The 21714-nt window shown below is 40.1% G+C and overlaps 1 protein-coding gene across 1 annotated transcript in view; it reads right to left on the reverse strand.

The window, feature by feature from the left end:
* Window positions 1-21714, reverse strand: part of LOC124093318 (fatty acid desaturase 2-like protein FADS2B) — a 31221-nt gene that overhangs the window by 7417 nt on the left and 2090 nt on the right. The window contains exons 2-6 of the mRNA XM_046445754.2: window positions 15739-15849; window positions 12609-12806; window positions 10924-11025; window positions 5248-5373; window positions 2245-2305 (exon numbers count right to left, since the gene is read on the reverse strand). Of these exons, the coding sequence (XP_046301710.1) occupies window positions 2245-2305; window positions 5248-5373; window positions 10924-11025; window positions 12609-12806; window positions 15739-15849 (598 nt within the window). The remainder of the gene's footprint in view (window positions 1-2244; window positions 2306-5247; window positions 5374-10923; window positions 11026-12608; window positions 12807-15738; window positions 15850-21714) is intronic.

Here is a 21714-nt window from a genome sequence, read left to right on the forward strand (position 1 = left end):
GTGTCCATCTCTTTACCATGACACTCCCAGGACATTGGCCCTGAGAAAGAATACAAGGTGGAGATCCATGACCCCAGCCAGGGCTCCACTGTGCTTTCCAAGTCTACCAGGCTGAGCTAGGAATTTGGTCATCAGCTCCAGGTTCAAATGCCCTCAAAGCAGCTTGGAAAGCATTGAAGATTTGGATCATTTTTTGATGACAGCGTCTCTGAAAATCCGCTGTGAGCTTTGAAGGGTTTCCCATATCCTGGGAATTCTTTAGTTCCTCCAGATCCATGGGATTGAGTCCTGTCAAAATGTGTTGGTGTGTGTGGGGTGGGGAGATAAGGAAGGAGTCCAGGACTGGGATGATCTCAATCTTCTCAAAGTTCCTCTCTGACAAAGGCAATGCTGCCAAAAGAATTTACTACTTTTTTCCTGCCAAAACTTGACTATGGATCAGCTCTTGACCTCCCTTTTTCTTAGAGGAATTGGATTTAGAAAAGTTACAATTATAAATCCTTTCTCTGTTCCTTTGAGATTTATTTTCTACAACCAGAGACCTGGGAGCCGTTTCTTTGAAATGTTATCATCAAAAAGCATAGGGCCCCTCTGTCCTAGTCTTTGTGGGAGGGCTGGAAACTAACATCAGTAAGAGCCAGTTAGCGGACACAGATGGTCTAGCCTAATCACATTGACCAACTCCCCCACTCCAACTCCATCTCTTAAAATCTTTCAGCTCTCCCTTACATGCCCAGACATTTAAAAAGCCTCTCTTCCACCTTCTGTTTCTGCAGAGTTAACCTCAGTTTATATTGAAGTTTCTCTCCCCTATTGCAGCAGCCTGAATAAAATTCATCTTTCAGCCTTTGGCAAATGTCCAGCTCTGTTTTTCTGTGACAGTTTGAGTACGACTCACTTGTACCCAAGATGCTAAGCTGGCATATGAAAGGAAGGAAATGGTAAAAACATCTCTGGGTGGGGTCAGGGGTTAGTGTGGTTTGTGCGATGGACATTCTACAATTAATCCACGCCATTCTCTCATTCCTGATAAACATAAGGGCATAATTGCAAAACTACCTAGAGAGGAATTCAAGGCACATTTGTGAGAAAAGTTCCAAAAATAAATTTTTATTGCACAACTTCACATCCAGTTGAGAAGGTCAGACGATGAGTGTAGGTTGAGACACTGAATTCCAGTTATGGAACTGACAGCAGTGATGGGTGGCCCCATGGTTCAAACAGTTCACACAGCAGCCACCCTCCTTGGGCATGTTGCCGATGGTTATTAGTGACCTGCATATGGGCAAGTCACATGCAGTAGGGTTTCTCAACCTCAGCACTGTTTGATTTGGGGTGGGATAATTATTTGTTATGTGAGGCAGTCCTCTGCATCATAGAACATTATCAGCATCCCTGTCTCTACCTACTGCCTGCCAGGACCATCCCTCCTCTCCACCGGGATAAGGAAAGTGTCCCTAGAGATTGTCAGACATGCCCTGGGGAGAAAAACCTGCCACTGTTTCACATCACTGGTCTACAGGCAATGTTTGGTTCCTCCCTGATTTGGGTTTATTTCCAAAATGTACAATCACGTTGTGATGATCAGATTTGGGGGCTCCTTGAAAACATCCTTTGTGAGCAGACATGAGTTTGATTTGGCTTGGAGCAAAGTCTTTGCTCATGATGTTCTTTTCGTAATTGGTCGGTTAAACGAGTTTGCTTTTAGGCCTTGCCAACATGCCCACATGCTGGTGTGTGTATGTGTGTGTGTGTGTGTGTGTGTGGCATGCGCACGTGAGCATCATATATTCTACAGCTCCACGTAGACCATGGGGATAGAGAGCTTTCTCCCACACAGGAGCTCTGTTGGTGACTATTATCCCAAGTTCTACTTTTTCTGGCATTTCACTGTAAATGCTTGGATATTATTTCCCCACCTCTCTTTCATCCCTACACAAATCCCAGTATTCTTTTCTTTCAAGATGAGAGTCCTGAATGTAGGACTCCTTGATTGGCATTCTGCCTCCCCAACCTGACTCTTGTGGGATCTCCCTCCCTCCCTGCCCAATACCCAAGTGATCAGATGTCACTTAGAACTGCTTGTTTGCTTTTTGATTTTTCTTTTCAGAAATTCATGCCCATGTGTCTGAAATAAGAATGTTGCTCTTCTCAGGAACAATAAGAGGGGCTGGTCTCTGTCACAGGATTCTCATCCTGTCTTGTGGCTTGACAATTGGTTACTGTAGGGAAGTGGAGACTCACCCCAGTAGAAGTACAGGTGCTGCTTTTCATAGTTGATGTACTTGATTTTCTTCTTGCCATACTGAATGGAGAGAGAATAAAACTAAAATAAGAGACAACATTTCTGGCTATCACACTCCAGGATACTTGTGTGCATGTGTGTGTGTGTGTGTATGTGTGAAATTTCTGTGGAAGGAGCCATAGTGTTCATTTTCTGTCAAACCTGAGAAGAACCAGAATTGGCACAGGAGTCAATATTGTGACATCTTTTTTTCTTTAATTGGGAAATTCTTACATAGATGGATTATTCTATTTTACTATGGAGATTGTGATCACTATTTTTTTTAAATTCTCATGAAAATTAGTTGGGAAAATTTTCTCCTTAGGTAGAGTAACATTCTACTGAAAAAGGACATTTCTGATGAGTTTTTCTAGCTCTTCTTTGACTGCAATGTTTAGTATTCTGCTTAAGCTCAGGCTCCATCTCCATTATTTCATCAAATGGACATTCATTAAATGATCACGTGGTCAAAGATATAGACATGGCTCTTCTTATGTATCCCTTCTTCCTCTTTTGTATTCTCATTGTGGATCTCACACTGTGATTTACTATTTGTAAGATATTATGGTAGTGTATACACATAATATTTATTAGACATTTCATATGTTGTTATGGTTTGAATGTCAGGTGTCCACCAATATCTCATGTGTGAGACAATGCAAGAAGGTTCAGAGGAGAAATGATTGGGTTGTGAGAGTCTTAACCCAATCAATGAACTAATCCCCTGATAGGGATGAACTGAGTGGTAACTAAAGTGATAGAGTGTGGGAATTAAGGCATGGCTTGCTGTATCTGGAGAGTGGAGTCTCTCTGTGCTTCCTGTTTGTCATCTGAGCTGCTTCCTTCTACCATACTTGTCCGCCATGATGTTCTACCTCACCTTGAGCCCCAAGGAATGGAGTTGGCCTTCTATGGTCTAAGACCTCCAAAACTGTGAGCCCCCAAATAGACTTTTCTTCCTCTAAAGTTGTTCTTTAAGTCACAGCAGTGAAAAAAGCTGACTAAAACAGAAATCATTATTCATTATATATATATATATATATATCACATAATATTAAAATGCACTCACTGCTGAGAATTGGGTTCATATTCTAGAATTCCCTTTGGTTAGTTTGGCCTGTACTCAGGACACAAAATGAAATACTTTGAGAGAAGGATAGAAGTAATGGTTGAACCTTTAGTACTTATGAACACTCAATAAAGGAGTGAATAAATGAATGAATGATCACTCAGACCCATTCTACATTTTTTTTCTAGGTCCATTCAGTTACAACAAGGGCGTTGGACTCTTGTTTCCTCACTGGGAATCTTCCTTGCTATGTAGACGTCTTCCTGTATTTGGTCCTTCCACCTCCTAAAACTTTCACAAATCCAAAGGAGTATGAGATATAATAATGGCAATTTGAAGTTACTCTCAAACCTTAGAATATCTACGTAGTGAGAGACAAGGAATAGGCACTAGGTGGAAATGTTTGGGAGCTGGCAGCCTAGGTGAGTAGGCACTACCCTGAAGGAGCATCCCACATCTTGCAGGACATGAGCACAAGGCATAGAAGACTCAATCAATACTTGTTAAGAAATTGATGTTTGAAGAGAGTTGTAGAGAGGAAAAGCTCAGGACTCATTAGAAGGGTTTTGATGTGAAACCACTAAACTGCAGAGTTTGAATAATTTTAAGTGATGTTTTGCATAGTGGTTTTAAAATCATAGTGTATAGAACTGACTCTAAGTGCCTAGGGATGAGTTCCAAAGGCAGATGGAGAAGTTGGAGGGATCATCTTGGTCACCATGAAAAGGCCTATGTGCACTGCATGTGGCTCTACAGAAGTTCTTTTGGAGAGGTTTATGCTGCTTCATGAACATCAATGAGACAAACCTCCTTGCTCTGTGGGGACTGTTAGGTCAATCAACACATCATTTTTCTAGTGCAAGCTCATAAACCTCAGAAAAGGCTAACTTGTTTATGCAACTATTGTCCAAAACAACTGATTTGCGATAACTGCCAAATAAGTTTTTAAAATACAAACATAATATATCCATTTCAGCTGGGGCAAAGGGTGAGTCTACCAAATCTGGGAAAACCTATTTTCAAAAAGTTGCACAAAATGTTTCATTTATGTACTAGATAGGTCCAGGCAACAACTGACAGAGCTCTATTCTTATTTTTTAACAATCCTATTTTTTTTTTATAGCAGTATCCAACTCTCAGTATCCATTGTTCCCCTTGAGGAGAGATACCCACGGTGATGGTCCTTCTATCTCCATTGTTTAGGGATGACTCTCTCCAACAACATCTGGTAATTTAAATAGCCTTTTGTGTGACAGTTTTAAGTTGAGGTTATGAAAATATCAATAATGGAGAAATTCTAGAGATAACTTATTCCTTTGTTTTTGCTTAAGGAGTCCAAATCAGGGATGGAATCTCAGTATCTTACAAGGCATTTCAGCTATGTGGTTCATGTCTAAATGCACCAAAATGAACATGAACTAAGAATATCAGCACATTTTCTTCTAACTGGGCTAGATTCATTGAGATAACTGGATGTTTAGATGCTTATGGTCTGGTACGTATTGAATGTTCTGACCTCTCTGTATTGTCCCTAAACTTCAAAGAGTCAGGCCAGCCTCAGTCATCTACTTTGTAACATGATTTATGTTGCCTCAGAGGGAGTGATAAGCACTGGGTAGGGACCCGTGTGTCATTGGAATTGCTCAAGCTAGGTGATGCAGGTTATCATATTTCCTGCTGTGGGAGGTTAGACTGGATGACCTTTTGGGTCACAAAGTCATAAACCCAGATTTAGTTATTTGAAATCTATGTCCTGGACCTAAAAGGAGATGCTCTTTGATGGCATGTGAGGCCAAAACTTTCAGCTCGATCTTTCTGTGACTAGCACCAAAGCCTTTCTAGGAACCACTTCCAGGAACATTTCTCTGGTGCCCGGAAAACTAGTTAAACAAACCTTGACGGGCTGTGAATCTCCAAGCAGAAAAAGCGGGCCCATGTCAATATCTGGATCTTTGGGGTAGATGTTTGGTTTTACATGATGTTGGAAGTGTCGGTAGTTCCACCAGTTTGCTGACAGGCCCTAAGGAGAAGAGAAGGCTCATTAGCTAAAATAATTATCTCCTGAAATACCCTTCACCATGACAGTTTTCTGCATGAATCTTCAAGGTCAAAATAAGGTGTTTGATTTTCTTGAGCTTTCTCCACTGCTGGGTCACAGGATGAATCATTGGATAAAAGTTCTCATAGCTTATCAGGCAATCATCCTCTGATCCAGGAATACAACTTCAGGCTAAAATAACTCCCAATAATGACAATAATAATAATAATAATAATAATTTTCCATCTTTCTCTTATTTGATCTTCATTTAAAGAAATTTTGGTAGACGATGGAACAGAGAGTATTATTTCTGTTTTGCATATAAAGAAACCTCAGCTCCAAGACTAATTACTTCTGGGGAAAAAGTGGCCCCAGGAATCCTACTTCAATGAATATTTCAAAGAATCGTGGATCTGAAGTGATGTCCTTGGGGAGCTTGGCTCAGATCATTGCATGTCCCGGCTTCAATGCTCTTATATAAAAATAAATGAGAATAAAAATATTTTAGCTAGTGCCAAGCCTGAATCACCTCTGATTGAGTTGTTTATGATTTCCTCTCTCTCTCGCTGAAAGTTAGGAAGTTTTAATAGCAAAGATTTGGAAGCATATCAAGCTAGTTTCATATGCTAGATGTATAAAACGCTGCTGTGTGGTTTGGGCAAATCACTCTTCCTGTTTGAGGCCCAAATGCATCTCCAATAAATACAGAATAATGACGTCTACCTCAGCAGGTGGCTCAGGGAGATAGGAAGTGCTGCCTGCAAGTGTTCGCACACCGACACAGGCAATTTCCCTTCATTTATGCTAATCATTTGCAGAATAATAAGAAGCAGTTTCCTTACTGCAGATTTGCCTTTCCTTAATAACTAGTTGATACATGTTCTAGATCTGTCCTGCCCAAGATACTAGTCATCAGCTATGTGTGGCCAGTTGAATTAAGATGAGTTGCAAATGTAAAATACATTCTGGATTTTAGAGATTCAGTATAGAAAAGAGGAATATAGGATACATCATTAATTTTTATTTTGGTTGTATTTTAAAATGATAACATTGTAAATACCTGAACACTAATAATGTCATCTTTTTTTTTAAGAATTTTTTTAATAGTTATTTTTTAGTTTTCGGCGGACACAACATCTTTGTTTGTATGTGGTGCTGAGGATAGAACCCGGGCCGCACACATGCCAGGCAAGTGCGCTACCACTTGAGCCACATCCCCAGCCCAATAATGTCATCTTTTAAATGTGATTATTAGAAAATTTAAAGTGACACCTATTAATGTGGTTTATTTGTATTTCTGTTGGAGAATGCTGGTCTAGGTACCATACATCTGTGGTATAGGGAACAGGCATGTTTGGAAGCCTGTAAACATTAGCACTGTCTTTCCATAGGCCATAGAGTTAGCAATCCCCCCACCCACCCTCACCAATAGGAATGCAGTTCTCTTGTCTTCTCTAATACTCCCTAACATCCTTATAGAGGATATCTCCCTTTAGCCTAGATATTTCTGCTCTGTCCCATGCCCAAATGAAAAATCACTTACCAAATATGTCCTCTTAGATATCCTGTAGTGTCTCAAACCCTATGTGTCCCAAATTAGACCCACCACCTTCTATTTCCCCTCTTGGGGTCCACTGCCTTCTGAACTTCTGTCATCAAATTGCCTATGACCCATTGCTCTTGCAATTAATTGTATATTTGCTCATTTATTAACTCACTTGCTATTTACTTTGAAGTATGCCTGTGCCGAATACTAAGCCAGACATTTGCAATATCAAGATAAACAGGATAAAATGGGGTTCCCAGACCAAGAAAAACATCACCTAATGGGAACAGTAAACAACAAGAGCAGTGTGATAAGAACGTCTCTCTTTTTAATTAAGTCCTCCCACAGCCAACATTTTGGCCTCTTCCATTGGCTGTCTGTACTCTTTTAGCTGATGTCTGGCTGTGGAAATTGGTAATATGGGAGGCATGTTTTGATTGGCAGAAGATCGAGAGTGGATCTCAACAGCACAGGAATGTAGAACTTAGGACAGAAGCCAGGATAAGGTTGGGTGTGATCCACACAACTGGTTCCTCTTGGGCCCCTCTGTCTGGAAAATGCTCTCTGGAGACAAGGAAGAGCACCTCATAGGCAAGTGGGGAGGTTACTGGGAAGATTATAGAAAGAGCATGCTTGATACTCCCTTTCCCCAGGTACCAAGTGTTTGGGAAGTAGTCATGGAAAACAGTGTAAGCCAGCTATTCTAGGGAGGACTAATTTCAAATATTCTGCCCCATTATTCCTATAAAAATATTTGATTCTTATTATTCTCAACATGTACCTATAGGGGCTTGAAAAATATACTAAGGGGAGTCCATTTGGAGTTTACAGCTTGAGTACCTCTTTTCAAAGTGTTTAGGGCCAGCAGTGTTCTAAATTTCAATTTTTAAAATATTTTACAATATTTTCATATTCATAAAAAGATATCTTAGAGGTGAGACCCAAATCTAAACATTAATTCATTTAAGCTTCATATGTACCTATACACATAGCATGCACAAAATATTTTAAATAATTATTTTTTTGCGTGAAACAAGTTTTTATGGTGTGAAAATTTCCATTGTGGCATCAAATTGGTGCTCAAAAATTTTTGAATTTTGGAGAATTCTGGATTTTCCAGTTAGGGGTGCTCAATCTGCATTGCACAAAAATCCAAAATAAGTGTATATATTTCATGGTTTATTTTCAGAAGAGCTCTTTTATTGTGATATACTACAAAATCCATAAAATATATGTTTTCACAGCCAATGAGTAGAAATCCCTAAGAATCTCAATATCTGTGCTTTTTCCAGGGCAGAAGAACTGACATTAAGTGGAGTTTTGATATTTGAAACTGTGATGCATGTAAAAGGCAGGGATGTTGTTGCTTATAATTTTCTTTGTCCTCTGCCTCCCGCCTACCCTTCCTCCCTACAGGTAATTTTCTCTTTGGCACATAGTTGAAACCTATATTCATTTTGTTGGTGAATCACTGGCTTTACCTGCAAAATGGCAGAGTACTCCTGATTCTCTTTCTGAGCCATTTCCTATTTCTAGTTCTGCTTGCAAGCCATCAAGGTTATATTCATTTCAACTAGTGCAAAATTATTTCTGAGGAAACAATATAGAAAGATCTGTGTACAAATTTGAACCAATGGGAAAGCATTGATTTTTTTAATAGTGCCAGCCAGGGTGGGGCTGATGGGAAATATTCCAAGTACCAGCACCAAATCAACTGCCAATTACCTCTGGGGCAGATGAGTCTCTGACTCAGCACCAGGGAAGGGAGAGGAAATGAAAGGGCTCATGGCTTCAATCTTATGAAGACATAAGAGAAAACTTCTGCTTTTATTCTGTTGTAAGTATTTCTAAGTGAATTCAGAAACATATCTATCTAACACTGGTAGACAGTGGCAAAATAGTATACCTACAGAAATCTTCTGATTAAGTGAAACTTATCACATAAAATGACAATTTTTTTTTCTGGACAGAAATATAAAACATGAATCTAAAAATCCAACTCTGTAATATGGATCAAAAATACAAATAATTTATTTACACATCACTCTGCTCAATGGGAAAGTCAATAGATAAGAAAGAGTAGGTAACTCCAAGTACCTTGCAGATCAAGATTGCTATGATTTATGGTTTACTTTCCTATCCTCTTAATACCATTACATTAAAATTTTTATTAATTATTCTGAGTCCTCATTTGGATTATGAAAAGATTGTTCCTAATATTAGTAACAAGTAAATATTACTAAGCATTTGCAGACACTATGATAGGCGTGACACAAGAGTATTGCATGTGATCTTAACAACATCTCTAACCATCAAATCTATCATCTATCCTCATTTCACAGTTGAAGAACTGAAGTTCAAATGCAGAACATAATCTTTCCAAGATGACCAACAGACTCACTAGGTGATTTCCCATGGAAGGCAGTTCTGTTGTTAGAGAAGATGTCAGTCTTGGCTGCAAGTTGGATTCAACAAAGAAGCTTTCAAAAATATAAATGATGTCCAGACCCCACCACAGATAAACTTAATCAGAACATCTATGATGGTTCCTAGGCATTGGTGTTTTTTTTTTTGTTTTTTTTTTTTTAAAGAAGACCTCTTCTGGGTGCCTCTGAATAGCCAGGATTAAAAAGCACAGCAGTGGAACCTCTACTATTTAATATTGTGCCACAAATGTTCTCACATCCCAGGCTGTGGACGTTCACTTAAATAGTTAATTTTTTTGAAGATCCACCTCAACTGAAAATAAGGGTGCTACAAGCCCCACCTCGAGAGAATTACGTGAGACAACAGCCTGAAGGGGATGCTTCTGAACCTGATACCTGGCCGACTCACGTATGATGTGCCTTCCCATCTGCCCTCCCTTATGATTTACTCTCCCAGTTCCTATTCCTGCTCCCTGTGAGCTGGATCCAGCAGCTTCTTCACCCTCTTATTAGCTGGCCACTTCCAGGCTGCTCCAGGCTGGAGAACTAGACAGCCAGGTTTTTTATTAGCCTGTGTTAGGAAGGAACACAGGCTCAGAGTCAGTGCTTCTGGAATTTTCCTAAGAGGAACTGTCTTAAAATCACAAATTTGATTTAGTGAAAGATTCAGAGGCTTTTGCCTGTCTTTGGGGCCAGATTACATCGTCACCCAATCCTAGAAAGTTATAGAAAAGAGGAGATCTAGCTTAACTCTTACTATCACAGATGGAAACACCTAGGGCCAGAGAGGGAACAAGATTTAACCAAGGTCACATAATGAACAGCATCAGGGCTGGGGCTGAAGGCCACTCTTTCCAGTCTTTTTGCTTTGATATTTTCTTCTGCACTCACTTGTTCATTCATTCAAAAATGCTCATTGAAGGCTTACAGTGTTCCAGGAACTCAGGGAACCTGTTTCTTGGAGCTTACGTTGGGGGGATAGGACTGGTTGCCATCACCACTACTTGCTTTTTCCAGAAGCCTGGGTTCTGCATCCCTCCTCTGGAACAAGCTGTCTGACCTTTCCTGACTATTCTTTCTCTTCATTTTTATATGTCTCCTGTGTTATTTCCTTTATTTCTTCAGTGCCTTCCAGGGTGAATCAGGCCTGCTGAATTCTCCTAGTTCCCAGCAAAACAAAATTTCACTTCCTTTCTAAGAGTATTCCCATTTATGATTTTACAGCACATCTCTTCATTTTTAAAGACACAGACTTTCTTGTGGGTGGTGATTCCTTAAGGCAATGGGGTGCTGGGTTTTTAGATGAATAGCCTTTTAGGCTAATGAAAAATGTAAGAGCTTCTTAAATAAAAATCAGAATTTTCTTCCTGACATTTAAAAATCAAGTGTAGCACATATTTTATAACATTATATTTCAAATCAATGTGTATAATATACATTATTATTACATTTACACTCATTTATGGGGCTTTGCTGACATGAGCACGGTCAAGCCTGGAAACCGTTGCTTTAGGAAATGATGCTCAAGGCTCCCCCAGCATCCTTCCTGACACCCTTTACCTTGAGATGACACATCACAAACTTGTGCATCAGGTGGTTCCACTTGGACTTCTTAAACATGGATAGGTGTCCTATGTCATGCTGCAGAAATGAACTCTGAGCCTAGGAGAGACAGAGTTGTTAGAGAAGTTGGGAAGTCCAGAGGAATCTGAAGAGCCCACTCGTACCTTTGTGAGCCTGAGAATGGGTGGGCGGGGGGGGGGGGGCTTTGTCTGACCTCCATTCAAGTGAGTTTCTGAGTCTCACACATCTCACATTCAACCCCCCATCCTTTTATGCAAATGGTTCTGTCAGCTTGGAAGGCTCTTGTTATCACAAAGTCTTCCAGTGAGGTGTGGAAAGACCATGGACTTTGCATCAGACAAACTTTTGTTCTTTATGACTCACCAGTTGTATGACTCTGGGCAAGTTACTCCAAAGCTCTCACCCTCAGTTACTTATCTGATACAAGGTGATAATAATACCTAACACAGGGAGCTGTTGTATAATTTACATAGTATTTAGGCTAAGCGCAAAACAGATATTTATTTCCTTTCTTGTTTCCAAAAGTTGCTTTCCAAATAATAAAGCAAATTGTCCTTTCAGAAAAAATGGACAGAAAAAATTTGAAATCTATAAATACATTACTGTTGATTCTCTACAAAACCTTCCCTGTTATTCCAATGAGAACTAAATGTCCCTTTCTGTTCCAACAGCGCATGCTTGTTCCTCCTGCTGGCATTCATTCCTCTCTGCCCTGCACTATGTTCAGCAGATGATTTATTACCCATTTTGGATGACACCTTTCTCGGGGACAGGAAGCCTGTGAATTTCTCTCCATATCCATACAGTCTTGTGCCCATAGGAGAAAATTCATCCCTTATTCAACAAGGATTTAACAAATGCCCAGCTATACATGATGCAGCTTGAGAGCATTATGTTAATAAGCCAAACTCAGAAGGTCAAGGATAATTTTTTTTTCTCTCATATGTCGAAGCTAGAGAAGAAAAAGGAAAGGAAAGGGGAGGTGAATCTCATGAAAATCAAAGGAGATCAGCAGAATAGAGGACCAGGGGGTGAGTGGAGGGGAGAGAGTGGAGATGTACAGGGGAGTGATATGGAAGAAATTATACTGTGACATTGTATGCTTGTACAAATACATAATAACAAATCCCACCATTATGGACAGCTATAATGCATGGATAGGTACACACACATGTGCCCTGCTGAGCATCAGTTGTTATTTACAAAGGAACTCAAGTTTTTATTGTTACTTAAAAAGATTTCTGCTCTTGAACAATTCATGGTCTCATGCAGTAATAAAAGGTGGCAGATTAATAAATGAAAGACGTGATGAGTGTTATATGACCATAGACAGAACTTTAGTTGATAAAATTGGGGGAAAAGAACAGATGAACAGTAGCAATCGTCCTTAACCAAAGCTTTACTATATGCTGGATGCTGTGCTGGGTAGTTTTACACATTAGCTTGTTTAGTCCACCTTAGAATAATTCCAAATTTATTATTATCCTCATTTTACATATGTAGGAACTGGGGCCCAAAGTCATTTAGTAACTTGCAGACAAGTCTAACCTTGAGGAGGAACTTGCCTAGAAGTGTAGGCTGCTGCTGACACTAATCTAAAGAGGGAGGAAGAAATCCAACCTTTTCCAAGGCCACCATCTAGGCTCAGGACACCGGCTTACCTGAGACACTGTGAGAAGAAAGGAGATGAACAATGTGACAGTCCATCCATTGCCAAAATGACACAGTATCAGCCATGCCAGGACTTCCAAAATCAAGATCTGGATGAGGTGGAGAGAGAAGAACCACAGGTTGGCCCTGAACATGTTCGAAGCTTCCAACGTCCTGCGCAGTTCTTGGAAATCTTCCACCAGCTGGGACTGTGAAATAAATATTGAAGGGAGGAATTAATTCCTTCAGGGGAAAGGGAACACAGAGCACAAGTAATAATTGGTTCTATTAATTTAGTAATAAAATTACTTTATGAATAGAATTTTATATACAGGGATAAAATTAAATGCCCAGAAATTAAACAAAAGCCAGAGAACAGACAAATGAAATCTCTGAAAAAAAGGTGATGATTGCTATTTCTTTCTGGAGATAAGAATGAAGAGTGACATGTGAACTGTCCAATAGTTAAGGAGCTTAGTCAAAGTAATTATGTGGGGACAGGGATGGCGAAGGAGAGCGCATTGAGAGATGTGTATGCCTGGTAGCTGTTTGTGAAACACAGTATTATCTCAGGTGTGGACTGAAATCTGTTTTTGTTGTTTTGGGGATCTGGGCTGTCTATGTGAATCTGCATTACTGTAGCTACTTCTCTAACTATCTGTATTACTGTAGTTAAGTTTCCAAAATGCTTTCCCTGTCATTAATTATTTAATGTGCTCAAAGGACTCTTTCATAGAAGAGGTAAGCACAGAACAGTCTAGTTAGTTTAAATGAGCTCCAAGGGTAAATTCCCTGAGAGCCTCTCACTGGATACCCAACACAGGGTTACCTTTGGCACGGTGTGTCTGCTGGTTAATGTGGTCCTGTACAAGTGTACCATGCAGGTGCGTGTGTGTGCTGGTGTACAATACTAGCATTGGTTTGCAAGTTTGACACATGGTACACAGGAGGATGCAAGGGTTGGGAAGAACTATCATTAGTTTATTGACTCCAGGGGGGTTGAAACTAGGACAGTTGAGAAAGTGAGGGTATGAGAAAAAATAGCACAGCTGTACAGATGTTAAAAAAAAAGAAAGAAAGAAATTAGAAATGAGAAGGGCTGTGAAAGTAATTCTAGAAGTCAAAATTCTCATTTCAAAATGCACTGGTTTACAACATTTGAAGGGCATACTGTCTGCCAAAAGTCCGGGTAAGGTCATCTCCCAGGCCTCCACCAACCCGGGGATATCTATGGCATCCGTAGATAATTGTAATAATTGTCTAATGGTAATCTGTCATCATCTCTGGGATTACTCTCAGCCTGGTCATATTTTCCACCCATTGATTGTACAGAATAGAGGGTTGTCAAAATCCAGAAGAGTGACTGGCTTGGAATCACCAGCAAGTCCATGACAGATGCTGGACTTTAGCCCACACCCAGTTTCACCCTCAGGCTCCAACTTCCTGTAGAGAGCCACATTGATGTACTCAAGGAAATTTATGGTGGCCCTTCGCCTACGGAGACTAACACTGCTTTAGATAATGGCTATCTTCTGGCTCTCAGAAACTGGTGGAGTTTTATTTTCCTTACATGTTTTTGTTTGGAATAATGATTTAATTTTGCATCATCTTTCCTTTTCAACCTAGGGCCACCCACCCCAAATGATGGGCACATACCTGGAAGCTTGCAAATCATTAACACCATCATTGAGCTTGAGACACTGAAAATATCTAAAATTTATTGAGCACTTACTATGTCCCAAACACGGTTCTAAGTTCTTTGAATGATATTACATCTTTCAATCATTTTCCTAATAACTCTTATGTGATTGGTGTTATGATTGGTGCTGTTTTACAGAGAGAGAGAGAGACATTGAACCACAGAGAGGGGTGGAAGATGAGTTCAGGCTGTCCACTCTCAGAGACCAATCTCCTAAAATGAGCCATGGCCTTACAGAGTGAGCCTAAGTGTTAGTCTCAGATTTGTTCATAACCAGTCCTGCATTCTGAGATCAGTCCTGCTCCTTGGTAGGGGCGGGGGGGTTGTCTCCTTGTTTCCTAAGGAGGGAATAAAGTCCTTACTCCCTCTGTTTCACAGTAGTATTTGACTCTGGGCAAATAAAAAAAATTAAGAATTAAACAAATGAAGTTTTAGTCTTATAGAGACCTTGTCCCTTAGAAGACAGTATAGTGCAACTGGTATAGTTAAGTATTGAGGAAAGCATGGCATCCATCCTTGGGTATACTGAAGATATTTGGGGTCAGAGAATAGTGATTTAGAGTACCAGTTCTTTGGTGAAATAGCTGAGGAACTTTCAGGAAGAAATTTATTCTCCATGAATGCTAATTTCCCTGAATGTCAAAAGGGCAATAGTTTTAGTATATTTTTATATCTTTCATTTAACAGCTATTTATGGAGTTTCTACTACATGTCTGATCCTGTGCAGATGAGTCTGAAGGACACAGGGATAAGTGATACAGACATTTTCTTTGCTCTCATGGAACTTAGTTTAGCAGGGGATATAGTCACGGACACCAAACACATAATTGCAAACAGTCACTGGAAAAAAGGTGTAAGCTGCTTGGCCTGAGGTGGCGCTTAGAGACAGAATGAGTACGGAATGCAGGGCCAAAGTTCCATTTCTTGTCTTCACAGAGGTTTAAGAGCTCTGAGCTCTCAAGGGGATAAATCTTCTTTGAAATATGAAGAATCCACTAATACATAATACTCCCCCCTTATCCATGGTTTCATTTTCTTTGGTCAAAAAAAATATTAAATAAAAAAATCCCAGAAATAAACAATCCATCAGCTTTAAATTGTGCACTGTTCTGAAAAGCATGACGATATCTCCACCTTCCTGCTGCATCCTGCTCAGAACAGGAATGCTCTATACACTTGCCTCCTGTTAGTCACTTAGTCGCCATCTTGGCTACCACATCAACTGTCATGCCCTTTCATGACTGGTACATAGGGTTCAATAAATCTATCCAAAGTTTAAGCATCCACCAGAGGCCTTGGAATGTTTCCCCTGTAGATAGGGGGAACTACTGCACTCTATTGTGGGCTCACCCAGGCACAGCAATTGGTTTCTCATAGAAAACAGTAAATTGGCCTCTATGGCTTGTTTCCATCCTTCCACGTACTTGTATCCCGAGACTCACGTTTTTGTTTCTCTCCTGGTTGGGCTCTCCTGGAGCAAGCTCTCCAATAAGCAACGGCTTCAGGTACAACTTCACAATGTCAAGCTCCAGGTGCATGGCCCTGAAGGCATCCTGTAAATCAGAGAGGCCAGTTAGAAGCTCAAAAGACACATGTTTATTCATAGATCAGCCCTCCTCCTCACCCAACCTAGAAATGAGCATAGAATCCATTACAGAACACTTACTTTTAAGTCCAGGTTGATGGTGCAAATTGATGGATCCAAATTACACTTGAGAACCTTCTGAAAAGGCATAATGCTGGAGACCCCACTATTCTATGCATCGTTTTTCTAGGCATGACCAGTATAACCAGGCTCTCTAGAAGCACTGATGGCAACACTGTTTATTTTACTGAACATCAGAAGAAGCAGTTTTTTGGGTTTATTGGCCATGATGGAACTTTCAAGTCCAGCATCAGGTTTCTGGTGATAGTTGTTTACACTATCTGAAGCATGTAGCAGCCAAGGTAGTGGCATAGCTGCCAAGGTCAGCTAATGCTACCATATCTCCTGTTGAGGGCTCCTTTGTGGTTCTTGTCTGGGGCCCAGAAGAATTAGGCTCTTTGAATTAGTTATTTTCAGAGAAGGGCTGAATTTAGTTTAAAATCATGGGAGCACATTCCTTGAGCTCTGGGTTATCTACACTCTGGGTTATGCTTGACACTGGAAGACTCCAATCACTCTATTTAAAATGTTGTTGTTAAGTAGCAACCATATGACTTTGAGAAGCAGTGGATCTCTATAGCCTATTTAAGCAAGGGATACTTTTTCCTCTCAAGGATTTGTTCAGTCTTTTTTTTTTTTAAGGATTCCACAGAAGGGAGATGCTGAACTTTTGTTCTTATGGCTTTGGGATAGGAATGACTAAAAATGAAGAAATATAATCAAAGTTATAACCTGAATGAGTGGAAGCCATGTAAGTACTCTGTGTGGCCTTGCACAGCACTGACTTAGAAAGTGGGCTTCCTGCACCTAAAATATGGCCTTGACACTTAATAGCTGTGTAACTACGGACAATTCTGCTGACTTGGTTTTTTATTCTTTTCCCTAAATGGGGGTGATGATAGTCCCTCAATTCCCCAAAGCTCTGCACTGCCCAATTAAGCTTCTGCACATTTCTTATTACCCTCTTAGGAAATGATGGGTTACTTTATCTCAAAGATGGTTTTAAATTTTCACATTCTAGATCCTAAAGCTTAGTTCCCCCTAACCAGGAAAAGAGTGATTCAGTGGTTAAGAAAGTGATTGATGTATCTCATGGTGATCCATACTGAAAAAAAAATCATGTTCTTCTTGCTGCTTCAGAATAAGTTTAGAACAGAAAACATCCTGATGGGTTAAGGTCAAAGTACAGAAGAGTGAAATCTATTGCAATTTCATCTTCCAGTGTGCAGATAATATTTTTTTCTGATCCCCATTAAGGCTCATAGGTCAATGTTTCGACAACAGTTACTGAGGAGTCACAGTTTTCCAGAACATTAAAGCAACAGTCTGCTACCTTGGAGCTTTTTGTACATAAATAAGACAATGCAAAAAGGAGTTTAGGTAGTCTTAGAATATTCAATAATTTTCTAACAGAATCCAGATGCTGAGTAAGTTGTGAAATCTCTTCTTGAAAGTCCGCAAGAACAGGTTCAGTTACCAACATTCTTGGGCAAGTATGTTCTTGTTGAAGGAACGAGGGGGAGTAAAGGAAAAGAAAGGGGGATTGTGCCAGTGTTTGCAGAGTGTATCCTGTATACAAGGGGCTCTGAAGGCTTCTCATTGCTGTAGCCTTACTTCTGTGAGGTTCCTCCCATTGCTTCTGTTACACAGAGAGGCTAAATCTCAGAGGGGAGAAACGTCTTGCTCCCAAAAGCCAGCCAATAGCAGCGTCAGGATTTGAATTCAGGGCTATGCGACTCTGAAGCCATGAAGCCATAAAGATCCATGCCTGTCTTGATATGTATAATTCTTTCTCCGAAGGGCACGATGCTAGATGGTTTTGAGGTGATACTAAAATCAAATTAGATCTGCTGGGAAGATGGTAATGGTGTTCCTCTACTGCAGGTTTCAGTCCCATAAAGTGCATTGCCTATGGCTCCAGGCTGCCTCCCTCTTCTTGCCTTCCTCTATACCTTCCATGTGCCATCTTCTCTACTGGAGCCTTCTCATTCAACAGCATTCTATGCTCTTCCATAGGATCGAAGATTTACACATACAATTCCCTTTTCCTTGACTTCCATTTTGCATTTTCCCTACAGTTAAGTCTCCTCTGCATCCTTCAAGACCCATATAAAGTCAATCAGGAAAGTTATTCATGATCACTGTGGGCGTCATGACGCTGTTCCTGAAGGTATTCCAACTACATTGGAAATGAAACTGTGCACCTGCCTCTTCTTTAGTGATTTGTGAGTTTTTGAAACTGAGAATATGTACTGTTACTGATCAATATGTACCTAACAGCCTCACTGTGCCTGGGATGTGGCATGTGATGAATGCATGTCCGATGGACAGGGGAAAAGGGTGAGTGAGTGAATAGATAGAGACAGCAGTTCTAGAATGAGGAATCGGGATGAATCAAGTATTGCACTCCAAGGCTGCAGGTCTCTCTGTCACCTCAGTATTGCTATTTTCTGACACTTCTGTAAGTCTTGGTTTCATCTGTTTGCCTTTGACTCCCTTCTCAGTCATTCATTTTCACTCATGTTGCCCATAAATTTTTTAGTTTAGATCATCTTGAAAGTGATTATTTCTAAAATAGTACCAACATGGGAAAGATGTGATATATTATTTGCTTTTACAAATGCCTTGGAAAGAATGTTAAATTTTTGCTATTATTTGGCGGAGGAGGGAGTGATGTACTTTACTAGAAAAACAGTATCATCCCTTGTCAAAGAGGACAGTAGGAGAAGTTCAACCCTACCTTTCAATCTGTGCATTCTCCTGGAATTCCTATTCTGGAGGCCACCAGAATGTGGTTTCCAAACCACATACCCATAGGTGGATCTAAACTCTGTTACTTATCCACTTATTCACCAAATATTATAAATCAGGTCTCTTAAATATCCTTCCCACCCACCCCCTCCTCTCTACTTCTGCTGTCAATGCTTTGTCTGGGCCTTCAACATGTTCCCTCCTGGTCTTCCTTCTGGTCTTCCTTCCTTTTGACTGGCCCTTTTTACTTCATCCTCTAATAGCCAGGTTGATCTTATGGAGACAGCATCTTCTCATGGCCCATTTCCATCCATTAGAATTTGGACTTCCTTTTCTCTCTCTCCTCTTACCTCTGTGTATAACTACAAGATGATTCAAATGAGAATCAGATTATAACATTTGGACTGCCCAGGAAAGTTGAAATCACAGATTCTCACTTTCCATTTACTAACAGCTTAGAAGTGATGTCTGATTTATTGTTCTGACAAGTGTGAGCAGGGAAGCTGTGCCCAAGCACCACTGTTGGTAGTGGAAGGAGGTGCTAAGCAGTGAGGGGAATAGACAAATGCCTTAGGTTGGCGGTCAAGGTTCTTTGTCTCCCTCCTTCTGTCTCTTTCTTCCCTACCTCTCCTCTAGCTTCATCTTCTCTCCACCTTCTCCTCTTCTCATCATCACATAAGGATAGTTCACTGACATTAACTGAGCACATACTTTTGGCTAAAATTGTGCTAAGGAAAGGAAGTGGCTAGTGTGGCATGCCCCTGCTGTTTGGATGCTTGCTCACGACATGAGTTATGTCTGCACGCCTCCCCTGGGCTCACCTTTACTTCCCTCATGCCTCAGCCTCGTTTCCATGGGCTCCGCTCATACCAAACCCCATGGAATTCTCTCCCTTGGAATTGCATGCAACTCTATGTTTTTCAACTTAAGAGTCACCCAGATTATTGAAACAAACTTTTTCCTTATATTTTTTAAGCTTTAGTCATCCTTTCCTTGTTGAGTTCACTTTTGACTCCCACAAGAAAGAACTGGAGTTTCTCAGTGTCCCTTCTAGAGTGTGATGTCCAGAGATGAGGAGTGGGATGACCAGAATTCAGGATAATAAACCTGCTCTCTTTGTTCCAAACCAGCTGCCTCCGCACCCATTACAAGACTGCTTTTACGTTTTTCATGGAGGTTGGTGTGTACTGTTGTCTTATATAAAATTTATGGCTGTCCCATTATTCATATGTAGGTCCTGTCATCAAAATGCTTTGTAATCTTCATTTTACGGATTGCAAAATATCTCACCATGTTGCAGTTATATGTAATACTTATAATAAATTCTCCTTGTTGGACTTAGAGAAGGTTTCTGGATATTCCTGGGTAGGCTTATATAAGTGAAAAGAACTAGGCCTAAACTCTAGCACTGTGGCATTAATTTAAAATCATATAACTGGAATCAGATAACTCATGTGCAATAATTGGAGCTTATGGGCCAATTTTGTTTCATAGACTTTTTTTTTCGGCAACATTCCTTGGAGAATATTAGAATCCCTCTTGGAAGAATGAAGTAATTATTAAATAAAGGAATTTCCATTTATTGAGTATTTAATCTGAGAACCCTAAGAAGCACTTTATTTTATCTCCACTGACTTTAAAATAAATAAGACAGGGCTGCAGATACAGCTCAGTTGGAAGAGTGCATGCTTCACATGCACAAGGCCCTGAGTTCAATCCCCAGCACCACAGAAAATAAATAAATAAATAAACAAATGAACAGACAAACTAAGATAAAGGTGTTATCATTCCCATTTTCTAATTAAAGAAACCAAATCTCCAAAGTCTTAAGCAACCTCCTTAGGATCTTCCAAGTAATCGTGGAGTTTAGATGCAAACAAGTCCTGATTTCTTTCCAAACCTGTGCTTTCAACTATTAGACTGGACCCCTAACAAGGACTTTAGAACAACTGACTGCATGAATGAATGGATTAATGATCCATGGAACAGACCACTTGGGTATCATTATCCAAGGAAATCTCCTGTATAAATAAGAGAAAGGTACCCCATCTGGGGAAGTGCAGCCATAGGTCCAAGACTGGCACACACTGGGCCTCACTTGTCAGCCAAGGCACAACCTACAGACACCTTATATGTAACAGAGTGAACTTCTGACCACAGGTACCTCTGACTTGCTGCTTCTCCATCATATACCTTTCTGTTCCCAAATCAATTCAAACACAACATAATCAGCAGACCAAGTTGATAGCAAACAAACATAATAATTCCATTTTAGAATATAGATGCTGAGTATTATAACAATATAACCATAGCTATGGTTTACTCAACTTTTACCTAATGTCTTATATTATGCTACACACTGAACACACATTCATTTACTATAACCACATAGAGAGCGCCATTCTTACTTTGCAGACCATGAAACTGAGGCTCAGTAACTTTCCCAGGTTCACATAACTAATTCCAGTTTCCCTCCGAATAGCCAGTGAGTGCTGAAATTGTCGGGACTCTGCTGGCATCGTTAACTATTCTGGAGCCATTTTCCCTTGGAAAATCTTTTCTCTGAACATTTTTAGATTTATTTTCCTAAAGACTAAGGTACATGGCCGACTGACCATATGATTTTCTTCCTTGGCATATTTAAATCCTAATGGGCTATAGGATTTGTCCCTAAGGTTCTGGTGGTTACTATTATGTTAATCAATTCTTCTTTGGCTAGAGTTGGATGCAGAGGCATCATGATTTGCTGACTCCAAGGGAATAAAGATCATTAGTAAATTATAAATGCATCATGGGCTTCGTCAAACTCAGTGAAGCTATCCATTATTTAAACATGGTTGGAAACCCATGTCCTTACCAACACATCCTTTGAGTTAATTCTGTGACTTGTGTTAGCAAACCTTCGTCCATATTTTCTCTGAATTGTGGGCAGTGGGGATGGGCTATAAAAGGGTATGTGGCCTTTGTTTCAATACTTATTTGTTTATCTTTCTCCTGTTATTCTCACTTTTTTTTCCCATCT

Source organism: Marmota monax, unplaced genomic scaffold (genome assembly GCF_021218885.2).
Source record: "Marmota monax isolate L192 unplaced genomic scaffold, Marmota_monax_Labrador192_F-V1.1 WCK01_AAM20220418_F8-fsc00038, whole genome shotgun sequence".
NCBI lineage: Eukaryota > Metazoa > Chordata > Mammalia > Rodentia > Sciuridae > Marmota > Marmota monax.